Genomic DNA, 12007 nt, shown 5'->3' with positions numbered 1-12007 from the left:
AGAAGTCCCTTGCTTTTTATTCAGGTGTGTTCTGTAGATATAGGGATTTGTTCAGGTCTCTCATGAACTGGGCTGCAACACTTTGCCCTCTGTTTGTGCTCAGTGCCCTTTCTACAGTGTTATCCACCGTTATCAATTTCTCTTCCCATGTGTTCTTGTGTACTCTTGTGTACTCATGACTGCCTAGATGTGGGGATGTGGCAGCGTTGTAGTGCTGTGCCATGTGACTTGATGTGTTCATAATGTTCTCCTTCTATATCTCACGTAAGCTTGATTCTGTGCTACATTTAGGTACTGAGATAGTCAGGAACCTGGCCTCCAACATGCCTGGATGCAGATTGGTGGTCCTGTGGTTAGTAGCTGGGCTCATTCTGTACCCATTACTGAATTGTTTGTCATTTACAGTATAGGTGGGTAATTCAGGGAGGTGACTAACAGTAAGATAATTCGGACTTTAGGTGCATCAGTTGCTGGAACGCTGTCCTGCAATAGTGCAAGACCCATATGGAATGAATTTTGAAAGGCGTAGTATCTGAGGGCAGGAAGCGTATCTAAGGGCAGGAACCTTACTAAGCAGACCTAGGTCTCATCAAACCCATTTCACTGCCCTAAGTTTCACTCTGGAAAAAAGGCAAGATATACATGTAGGTAGGTAGGTGGAAACAGAAATAGCTTGCCCAGCAGTGGCTGCAACAACAGCCTCCCATCAGCAATTTTGCTGCCACTTAATGGGGAAGGAAGGAACAAGGAGACAGAGAGCACAGGGTTGTGTGGGCAAGCTAGTGATGGCAATGTGATGGGTCTGCCAGTGCATCCACACAGCCCTAACCTTGCAACCACCTCATCTGTCCCCCTCTTAGTATGTTGTGGTGTTGCCACTGTTGGCAGGCTATTGTTGTGACGCCATCCCACCAGGCAAGCTGTTCCTGGAGAGGAAGGAAGGAAGGAACATTCATCTGTTTACTTGGCGTAATGCAGGTTACCCCTCTGGTTTAAGTTTGCAATCGAGTTGATATTAGAATTCTATCTGTTGTTTTTGTTGTTAAAAAGATATAATTTATACTTTTTCAATAATACTGTAACTGTTGTCATTTCTGAATAGGTTTCTATAGTGAGTCTAATAGCCAATGCCTTGAACTTTTCCGAACTTGGTCCCATTAAATCGCTTCGGACACTGAGAGCCTTGAGACCTCTGAGAGCATTATCGCGATTTGAAGGAATGAGGGTGAGTCAGACATCATTAAATAACAATTGAGGGACTTGTGGTCAGAAACAGCAAGCGGTATTCAGCCAGTGTGGTATAGTGGTTAAGAGCGGTAGACTCGTAATCTGGTGAACCGGGTTCGCGTCTCTGCTCCTCCACATGCAGCTGCTGGGTGACACTTCTCTGAAGTCTCTCAGCCCCACTCATCTCACAGAGTGTTTGTTGTGGGGGAGGAAGGGAAAGGAGAATGTTAGCCACTTTGAGACCTTCGGGTAGTGATAAAGCGGGATATCAAATCCAAACTCCTCTTCTTCTTTGGTGCCCTCACCACGACTATGTAGGCTTGATAACAAGCACATACATATCTTCAGTTATATTCACCAGGAGCTTTCCTGCACTTGCATTCTAGCTGCCCCCCCAATACAGGTGTCCCAGACAATAGCCTCTTACCCAATCTCCTTCTTTTGGTTATAACCCAAGTGAATATCATCCCTTCCCACCCACTCTGCAATAAGCTTATATCTCCGCCTGTAAGAGGTTAGCTCTCCTGTTATATTCACAGCCTTCTGTTCTCATTTGTTCTCTAATACATTATTAAGCACATAATAGATCCCACTTTCCCTTCCTCATTTTTTCTAGAGGAATATATTTATTTAGATAGTTATTTGAATACACAATATTCACATTACTTTTAATGTTAGACTTAAATAATTATTAGGGCAGCAACAACAATCTTCCTTTAAAAAATATTTTTAAATGCAAAGTGACAATATCATCTTAGAAAGATGTGGTCTTCTGTGACGTAAGTGTGCATCGTCACAGAGCCAGAAGATGACTCATTCCGTCTTAGAAAAGGGATTATGCCTTGGGGGAAAGAGGTGTGGGGAGGGGTTTGCCAAGGGGAGCTGTTCTTGGTGGATTCAGTGGCAATAAACATGCTTTGCATAAAGACTGCAAGTTTTATACATGTAAAGCAAGAATAAAGCATGAAATGCACATAGGTAGCCTGCTTCTGAGCATAATGCAGAGAACTAGCGTGCATAAAGCACATTAAAGCATGATTTGTGCAATAAGACCACATTATCCTAACTAACTAGACTAAGGCATAAGACCTTATCACTGGGTAGGGTGAAACATAATAAGGCATAAGGCAGGAGCCCACTGCTTTCGCTGGAGTTGCTAAGAGCCTCCAGGACAGCGGCAGACATGACCTCTTAACAGCCATGATGGTAATGGCTTGCTAATGGTTTAGAAACTTTCCCCCAGAACTGTGGTTTTTATTTAAATGCAGATTTATGTTAATCAAACGGATCAGTTGATTAAAATGCTTCAGCCAGTTGACTGGGATTTAATTGGAGTTTACCATTAAGTATCTGATAAAATCTAACACCAGCATCAGAAGCTACCTAAATACTTTTCCCAACATCAAATCTTTTGCAGTCGTTTCAATAACTTCTGTTAACTTCTTTTGTCGTTTTGTCTAGGTGGTTGTGAATGCTCTGGTAGGAGCCATACCCTCCATCATGAACGTGCTTCTCGTTTGTCTTATATTCTGGCTAATTTTCAGCATCATGGGCGTCAATATGTTTGCTGGCACGTTCTACTTTTGCATGAATAATACAGATCAGAAGATGATTTCACATGAAATAGTTCAGAATAAATCAGTTTGCGAAAGTATGCCAAATGTATCCAGATGGACAAATGTTAAAGTAAACTATGATAATGTGGGAGCCGGATACCTTTCTCTACTTCAGGTTGTAAGTAATCCCCCATTAGATACCGCTCCATTAGCAGTAAGTTGGATGTCAGTTTTGTCGGGTGGAATCCCATTGGTGTCTTCCCACTCATAGAAGGACGCCTGCTATGAAGGGAGGGGGAGGCAATCTTTCCCAGTTTCAACCTACAGCTGTGCATGTGTGCTAAAATGGTCACCTGTATATGCAAGAGTTTTAAGCTCTGCTTTGGAAAATTTGCACAATATTCTCAGCTATTAGAACTTAGATCGTGGATAGCTTTTAACATATCTCCTCTTTATAGGCCACCTTTAAAGGATGGATGGAGATAATGTTTGCTGCTGTGGATTCCACAGGTGTAAGTACATGATGGTATCTCTCTCTTTTTCTTTCTCAAATGCTAATTTTTTTTGTGTGTGTATGTGTGTGTGTGTGTGTGTTTTAAAGCGCTTACTATCCTATTTATTCTCTTAACGAAAACAGTCTTGTCTTTCCAATTTGTTTTTAAGAACATGCCCCCCCCCCAAAAAAAAAAAAAAATTGGGCATCTTGTCTAAGATTTGGTATGTGGTGTTTTGTTCTCTGAATATGGGTAAGGGAATATTCTGGAAGTGGAAATTGCTTTCCTAAGGACCAAAGAGCATGAAGTTAACCTTTTACTCTTAAGTAAAAGGTTTTTTGCCTTGGTTAGCCCCAAATCTGGGAACAATTCAGGGTACCCTACTAAAGGGGTCCAAGGTTTGGGTTCTGTCCGAAAGCTCAGATGGGGGCCAACATGCCATAGGACATCCCTAAATGGCATCCTGGTGGGATTTCTCCATTAGATCTGCATAAATCCTTTCACCAGGATTAAGCCTGATGGTGATATCAGCCAGCAATCGGGTTTGCTGTTATGGGACACAGACTCAATGCCAATGCCAAATCCAGTTTACATCTGTTGTCAATAAAATTGTGGCCATTTTCATCCCAAGCTAGTCTTATGTCTTTCTTACTACGTTTACAGTGTTAGTTCCCACCCCGCTCTCATTAATTGCCAGTCCACCCACAAATTAACCCTTTACCTTAAGTCTGTTGGTTAGGAAAGTGATTTAGCAGCTCTGCCTCCTGTTTGACCTTACTTTCCCTTTTATTTTGTCCCTCACTTAAGTCCTTGTTTCTATTCTCTTCCCCCCTGCCTCTCTTTAGTGACAGCTAAGGGAGAGTGGGAGCAAGCACTCATGCACTAGAGGGGCCCAGACCTGGGAACATAAGAGGCTGCAAAGACCATTAGTTCATCTGGATCAGTATTGGAAGCAGCCCTCCAATATTTCAGACTGGGGTTTTCCATCCCTACCTGGAGATGTCAGGGATTCAAGTCCTACTGTGCCATTAACTCTTAGAAACAAATGTATCCCTAGTTTAAATTGCCAGTGAAACATGGGAATAAACTAATCCCAACTGTGGTTCTCAGGGAGCAATTGCAAGACCAAGGCCATTCTGTAGAACATTTTTCAGTATCTATAAGGGAACATTGGGGTTTTTAAAATATGCTCTAGTTTTGTGAACTGGCCTTATGTATTTTCTACAGACATCTATATGCTTGTTCTTATTTCCTTGGTATTGGTGTTTAAGCAAGCACCTACATGTTTTTAGAAGATAATCTATGCAGCCCATTGGGTACTGATCTATTTTTATGTTTCCTTGCATTATAGTTGGATCAACAGCCCAGATATGAGGCCAACCTGTACATGTATCTTTACTTCGTCATCTTCATCATTTTTGGTTCATTCTTCACCTTGAATCTTTTCATTGGTGTCATCATTGATAATTTCAACCAGCAAAAAAAGAAGATAAGTGTCCAGATTATTCATTTCTACTTCACACAGTGAGCTGTGTTTCACAGAAAATACAGTGGTACCTCGGGTTACATACGCTTCAGGTTACAGACGCTTCAGGTTACAGACTCCGCTAACCCAGAAATAGTACCTCGGGTTAAGAACTTTGCTTCAGGATGAGAACAGAAATCGTGTTCCGGCGGTGCAGCAGCAGCGGAGACTCCATTAGCTAAAGTGGTGCTTCAGGTTAAGAACAGTTTCAGGTTAAGAAGGGACCTCCAGAATGAATTAAGTACTTAACCCGAGGTACCACTGCATTCAGAATGTCATAGTTGTGTACCATTCCAGAATCAGCACTATGTTTTCTTACTGCCATAGCATTTGGAGGTGCTTATACAGTATGACTAGTGTGTTACTTAATTTGCACCAATATTCAGTTTTCTGAATGGTCAGCTGAACTTTTTGTTACAGCATAAAACCTGATTGGCAAGTTTGCAATGAGACATTTGCCCTTTTCCAGCATCTCTTACAAATGGATAAACGAGTGTAAGCCATAAGGCAAATGGAGTGCCTGAGTGCACCTCACGGTGTCCATTAACAACAACAAACACTGCTTTAGAACTTGACCAGGTTATTGAATTTGGAAGGAAAAAGAGAGATAGAGTTGGGTGTCATCAGCGTATTGGTGATCTCAAAACCCAGACATCCTCCCCCTGTGGTTTTGTGTAGATAAAGCCTGGGGAAGAAGATGGAACCCTGAGAGACACCATAGACCAAAGGCCAAGGTATCAAACAGGAGTCCCCTAGCACCTCCTTCTGAAACTGTCCCTCCAAGAAGGTCCAGAATCACTGTAAAATTGTGTCTCCCATTCCCACCATAAGGTCTAGAAGGATAGCGTGACTGGTGGTATCAAAAGTCATAGAGAGGACCAGCAGAACCAACAGGAACACACTCCCCATTGTCCTACATAGATAATCCATCCAGGTGACCAAGGCAGTCTCCATTTCATAACTATACCTGAAGCTTGACTGACTTGGCTGTAGATAATTTTCCTCATCCAGGAATACCTGGAGCTGAGGTGCCACAACTTACTCAAGCCCTTTGCCCCCAAATGGACAAAGAGCTTCACATTCTGGTATGTATGGGGAGAAGGGATAGGAACTCCAAGTGTACATCAGAGCATCATGGCTCTGAAGTTGATTAGTTAGTTACAGATATGTATGATTTTTAATGGATCTCGTTGTTCTCCATTCAGTCCTTCCCAACCATAAACCACCACTATATTTTCTTTGAGAGCATCAGGGATTCCATTTCTTGAATAGAAGGAATTTCATTGGAACGAGTTTTTCTCTGACAGAAACTCTTTCCTTCTAAGGAAGCTGCTTCCATCTCAGGAAGAGGGAATCTTTTGATCCAATCCAAACTGTTGATAGAATTACTATTCCTTCTGCTGGAGGTCAACTGATACAACAGCAGTGCAATTAAATCAACATTCTGCACTGTATGCAAGCTGTCAGTATCCTCTAATACAATTTGCAGTGACCTATGGATGATGAAAATAAATTAAATTGAAACGTAAAGCGTATGTACCAAAAACCACCACTAAGCAAGTACCAGAAGTAATTCAACTCAAGAAGGAGTTAACCGAAGCCAGTAAACGGCTTCTTTCGAGGCTATTCCATCACTTAGGGAACAAAGGGTATTCATCAAATAATGATCCACATCAAATATTTTCATTTTCCTCTTTAAAACAAACCCTACATGAATGCAAAATAATGCCTACACTGGTAGACTGGGCAGGTGAATGTTCCATCTTTCTGGATGGAATTAAATGCCGATGTTCCATCTACATGAGCATATCAGCTTTTGAGACAGAATGATGCATCCCCCTTTCCTCCCATAGTCCATTCTGGGAGTTCTTAGGCACTCCAGAGCCAATTTGAGGGGCACAGGGAGAGGGGCGGAAACCCCATAGTGCAAGCAGAAGTCCTTACACAGAGTTTCCACACAGGGCTTGTTAGGTGAATCCCAAAGTTTTGTAGTTAAAACATATCCATGAAGAAGTAATGTGCTTGCCCATCTACTTGAAATAAATGGGGTTTACCCATTTATATATGTATTAAAAATGTTTTTGTGTCGCTGCGTCATAAAATATCAGTGTGGTGTACAACAATTAAACATAAAGCACTCTTTTAAAAAGTCAAATAATCATTAAAGTGACCAGCTAATCAATTTAAACAGGTGCAAAGGCCTACCAACATAAAAAAGTCTTCAAGAAATGCACAAAAGTCAAAAGTGAAGGGGCTGCCATATCTCTGATGAAAGAGTGTTCCATAGCTACACTAAATTCCTGGTTTCTGTTTGAAGCCAGTTGGGCCTCTGCAAGATGAGGTACAATAGGCAGCACTCCTGCAGATGATCTCTGTGATCAAGCTGGGATATTAGAACTCAAGGTCCTTAAGGTATCGTGGATCCAAGTTGTTCAGGGTTTTGTGTATTAATGCAAGAACCTTGAAACTTGAAGCTGGCCCATGAGCACATGGGCAGTCAGTGCAGATGTTTTAGCAGATGTGTCACAGGCTGTCTGGCATCTGCTCCCATCAGCAGTTTTCACCTGCTGGAGCTTCCAGGGCAGCCCCACATAGAGCACATTGAAGTAATCCAGCCTCAAGGTTATCAACGCATGGAGTACAGTGGCCTAGTGTGTACTTATGAGTCTAAAGTTATGGTTATAACCAGTGGGTTTTTTTTATTCCTTTACTTAGGAGGACAAGACATTTTTCTGACAGAAGAACAGAAGAAATATTACAATGCAATGAAAAAGCTGGGGTCCAAGAAACCGCAGAAACCTATACCCAGGCCAGCAGTAAGAATGTCTTGTATCTTTTTTAAAAAACAAAATTGCATTAATCAGACAAAAGCTTTCATTGAAGTTTAAAAAGCAAGTTCACCGAGAAAAACAGCTTTCCCTTGCCCATGAAATGACATCACACCCTTTTTCTGTCTTACTTCTCTCTGTCTTGTTTCTGCAGAATAAATTCCAAGGCTTTGTTTTTGATTTCGTAACCAAGCAAGCCTTTGACATCGGGATCATGGTTCTCATCTGCCTCAATATGATCACCATGATGGTAGAAACAGATAACCAGGACCCCTCTGTGGAAGACACTTTGTACTGGATCAATGTGATTTTCATCATCCTTTTCACTGGGGAGTTTCTCCTGAAATTGATTGCACTCCGCTATTATTATTTCACTATTGGTTGGAATATATTTGATTTTGTGGTCGTCATTATCTCTATTATAGGTAAGAAATATTTGGGGCTCATAAGTGAAGAAAAGGGTCAGCTAAAGAAAGTATGTTGGAGATTTGGCATAAACTGTTGTAAACGTTGCTGGTACCCACTTAATTCCCTTTTTCTCCACTTGAGACTACAAAGTCTACATTGCAGCATGCATGGCCAGTGGCGTAGCGTGGGTTATCAGCACCCGGGGCAAGGCAAGTAATTTGCGCCCCCTAACCCATGGATTTGCGCCCCCTAACCCGTGGATTTCCCTAACCCCCAGATGTTGCGCCCGGTGCGGACGGCCCCCCCTGCACCCCCCACGCCACGCCACTGTGCATGGCGAATTGTTTTAACATTGTATTGCATCAGAAATGACACAAAGGTCTTTTATAAGTACTTGAGACTTTGTAGATGCAGGGGATTCAGTTTAGTGGGGTCAGAAATGGTATGAAGAGTGGATGGAGAAAAAGCCTCTCATGACACATCTCATGTCAACTCCTCTCATGACACATCAGAGGCACCCAATGAAATTGATTGGCAGCAGGGTCAGAATGGGCAAAATAAAAACACTTCTTCATACAGTTAACAATTAACTTCATTCCTGCAAGGTGCTGTGATAACCACCAGGTCAGGCAGCTTTCAAAAAGGAGTATTATTTCATAAATCACTATTATTTAAATCCCACCTTTCAGGATATAAAACCTTCCAAGGTGGCTTACAAGGCCTTCCTCTGCTTGTGGAGGCGACTTTGAGCTCCTACTGGCAGAAATAGGGGACCATGTTTGTCTGTTCCCCTGCAGTTCCCCTGCCTTACAGGTCTGAAGGTTCCTTCACCCTTCCAGAGCAGATGTTCAGTGGCCACAGGGGAGAGTTTCAGCAAAATTACCCATACCCCCTTCATCTAGCATGGACATCCTGTGAGCAGGATAGAATTTTTGAATCCATCCCATAGTATACACAGAGAAAATTAATTATCCCAGTGACGGCAGGAGCTGTAGACATCCCAGTGTCAGCCTAGCCTAGCATTCTCCCCTTGATCTTTCACAGGACAGTTGAGTCAGAAAATAACCACAATATGTGAACTAGAGCCAATTCCAGGTAAAAAAGCAAAACATGGGGATACTGATTTGCCATTTCCACCTCACACTGCAGCCCCTGATTGAAAATGATGTGATTGTGTATTACATTAATATGTAATATTATAAAATGGTTTGCCCTATTTTTTTAAAACAGGTCTTTTCCTGTCCAAACTCATTGAAAAATACTTTGTGTCGCCCACCTTGTTCCGAGTGATCCGACTTGCCAGGATAGGTCGCATCCTGCGTCTCATCAAGGGTGCTAAAGGGATCCGCACTCTGCTTTTTGCCTTGATGATGTCTCTCCCTGCCTTGTTCAACATCGGCCTCCTCCTTTTCCTGGTCATGTTCATCTACGCTATATTTGGAATGTCCCAGTTTGCCTATGTGAAAAAGGAAGTTGGGGTTGATGACATGTTCAACTTTGAAACATTTGCCAACAGCATGATCTGCCTCTTCCAAATCACCACCTCTGGGGGCTGGGATCGCTTGCTGGCTCCCATTCTCAACAGCAATGCACCAGACTGTGACCCTGAAAAAGTCCACCCAGGAAGCACAACCAAAGGAGACTGTGGCAATCCTTCCGTTGGGATTTTCTTCTTTGTCAGCTACATTATCATCTCATTTCTGGTTGTGGTCAACATGTACATTGCTGTCATTCTGGAGAACTTCAGCGTTGCCACAGAAGAAAGCGCTGAGCCTTTAGGCGAAGACGATTTTGAGATGTTCTATGAGGTTTGGGAAAAGTTTGATCCAGATGCAACCCAATTTATAGAGTACTGCAAACTCTTTGATTTTGCAGCTTCTCTGGAGCCGCCTCTTTTAATACCAAAGCCAAACCACCTCCAGCTTATTGCAATGGATCTTCCCATCGTCAGCGGCGACAGAATTCACTGCCTTGACATCTTGTTTGCTTTCACGAAACGTGTCTTGGGCGAAAGTGATGAAATGGATGCTCTCCGTGTTCAAATGGAAGATCGGTTTATGGCTGCCAATCCTTCCAAAGTCTCCTACGAACCCATTACAACTACTCTGAGGCGGAAACTGGAGCTGGAGTCCGCTAAAGTCATCCAGCGAGCCTACAGGCGGTACCGTGCCTCAAACCCGGTGCATAAACCTTCATTCATATATGACAAAGGCAAAAACAAAATGGACCCTGATAAGCTGAGTTTGAACTTGCCCCTGGAAACGAGGAAGAGGAGCTGCTCCACCACGTCACCACCTTCATATGACAGTGTGACAAAGCCAGACAAATACGAACAAGAAAAGTCAGAAAAAGAAGAAAAAGACAAAGATGACAAGGAGAGCAAAAAGTAAAAACGAAAGTGAACGTGTGATCCTGTCTATAGCAAATTTGTTTACAGCATAAGAAAGTTACCACTGATAACTGATAGGGATTGTGCTGGAAGTTTATGCCAAACTGCCTGTTTCTACAGTTATCCAACATAGTACACTTGTGCACCCAAGGCCAGCGTTGAACATAAATAAGGCAATCATCATCTTATTGTTGGCTGAATAGTAGGGTAGCAGACTTGTGAGGACAATGCTGTGCTTCAAACCAAGAGGCGCGGATGGAGATGGGTGTGCAAAATAGCTACAAACTGTCAGGACACGTCCATAATTGTGTCTATCATAACAAAAAAAATACCCACCACTGCTGAAGTAATTGTATCCACTGTGTGCATCCCAGTCGCCACATGTGTCTTGTTTGACAAATTTCTCTTGGTGCTGCCATTTTTCTGTTTACAAATTGCTGTTTAATTATATGTTGAGCAAAGGAGCGAGGTGCTCTCTCTCATATATTTGTTTACATGCATTCCCTCCCCCCCACCAACACACCACCCTTTATAACTTAGGATATGGATGTGATATTTTGGACTTCTACTCATTGTGGGTGTGGTCCAATACAAGCATTTAGCAGAAAACCCTGGGTCCGCTGCAAAGAGATGGCGTTCTAAAGAGGCATGTCAGGTAGGCGGAACAGTCAGAAGAAAGGAAGAAGTGTCAACGTGGTTAAAGGATGTTGTTGTGTATGTGCCAGGTTCTGTTTAGATATTAAGTTAAGCATCGGCTGTGCTTGCATAGACATGGCATAGGGCTTAAAAATCAAACTGCCTTTGTAGATATGCAGAAAAGGATAAGTTTAGTTAAAAGTTACACCCCCCCCCCACACACACACACACAATCCATGCAGTCCCCAAATTCTGGCTCAAGAACAAATAATGGCCACTGCTAAAAAAAAATTAATTTTTGCCCCACGTTGGGCAAAAGATTCCTGCAGTGCAGGAGCTTGAACTAGGTGACCCTAATGGGTCCAGTCCAGCTCTACAATTTTGTGATTCTATGAAATAAATTCAAATCCTGATCTGGCCTACCTTAGTCTACTCCAGAGAGCTCCATTGTGAGAAAAGAAACAGTAGGGTGAACAATTCAAAATTCCAGCATGAAAAGAAAAGCTCAGAGCGACTCCTCTGGACAACCGACAGGTGCTCAGCTCCTCAACACAAGGAATCAGAAGGGGCAGTGAGGAGGTGATGCAAGGCAGGAGAAAAGAGGAGATGCAAGGCAGAAGAAAAGCCCAAGTGGAAAGCAGTAGCTGAGAATGGCATCAGCCAACACTTGGCAGGCTGGAGAGGAAGCACAAGCATCTTTGCAAAGGAAGGTCCAATCCAGGCAGAAGTGGCCTATGAAGTGGTTCTCCAGGGAGAGCCAGCAGCTGCTACAGGGGTGCAACCCTCACCCATAATCCCTAGGGGAAAACTTGAGGCATTGCAGCCAACTCCATAAAGGCATGTGCTCTCTGATTTTGGTGGGGCTGCTAGACTGCAACTGTCCACTTCCATGGTGTTGGCTGTGATGCTTGCTGTTTCCTGGCACTTACAGCTGAGGATAGGAA

The 12007-nt window shown here is 42.9% G+C and overlaps 1 protein-coding gene across 1 annotated transcript in view; it reads left to right on the top strand.

Annotated features, from left to right (window-relative positions):
- The window catches only part of LOC307220102 (sodium channel protein type 2 subunit alpha-like), a 48844-nt gene extending 37170 nt beyond the window's left edge, over positions 1-11674 (top strand). Inside the window, 7 exon segments of the mRNA XM_079983746.1 lie at positions 1103-1225; positions 2689-2961; positions 3242-3295; positions 4629-4770; positions 7518-7618; positions 7785-8055; positions 9269-11674. Coding sequence (XP_079839872.1) covers positions 1103-1225; positions 2689-2961; positions 3242-3295; positions 4629-4770; positions 7518-7618; positions 7785-8055; positions 9269-10428 — 2124 coding nt within the window. The 3' untranslated portion in view covers positions 10429-11674.
- Positions 11675-12007: the final 333 nt, after the last annotated feature.

Source organism: Podarcis cretensis (assembly GCF_951804945.1).
Source record: "Podarcis cretensis genome assembly, chromosome: 1".
Taxonomy (NCBI): Eukaryota; Metazoa; Chordata; class Lepidosauria; order Squamata; family Lacertidae; genus Podarcis; species Podarcis cretensis.
Note: the sequence above shows the minus strand (reverse complement) of the source record. Positions and strands in the feature narration are given on the sequence as shown.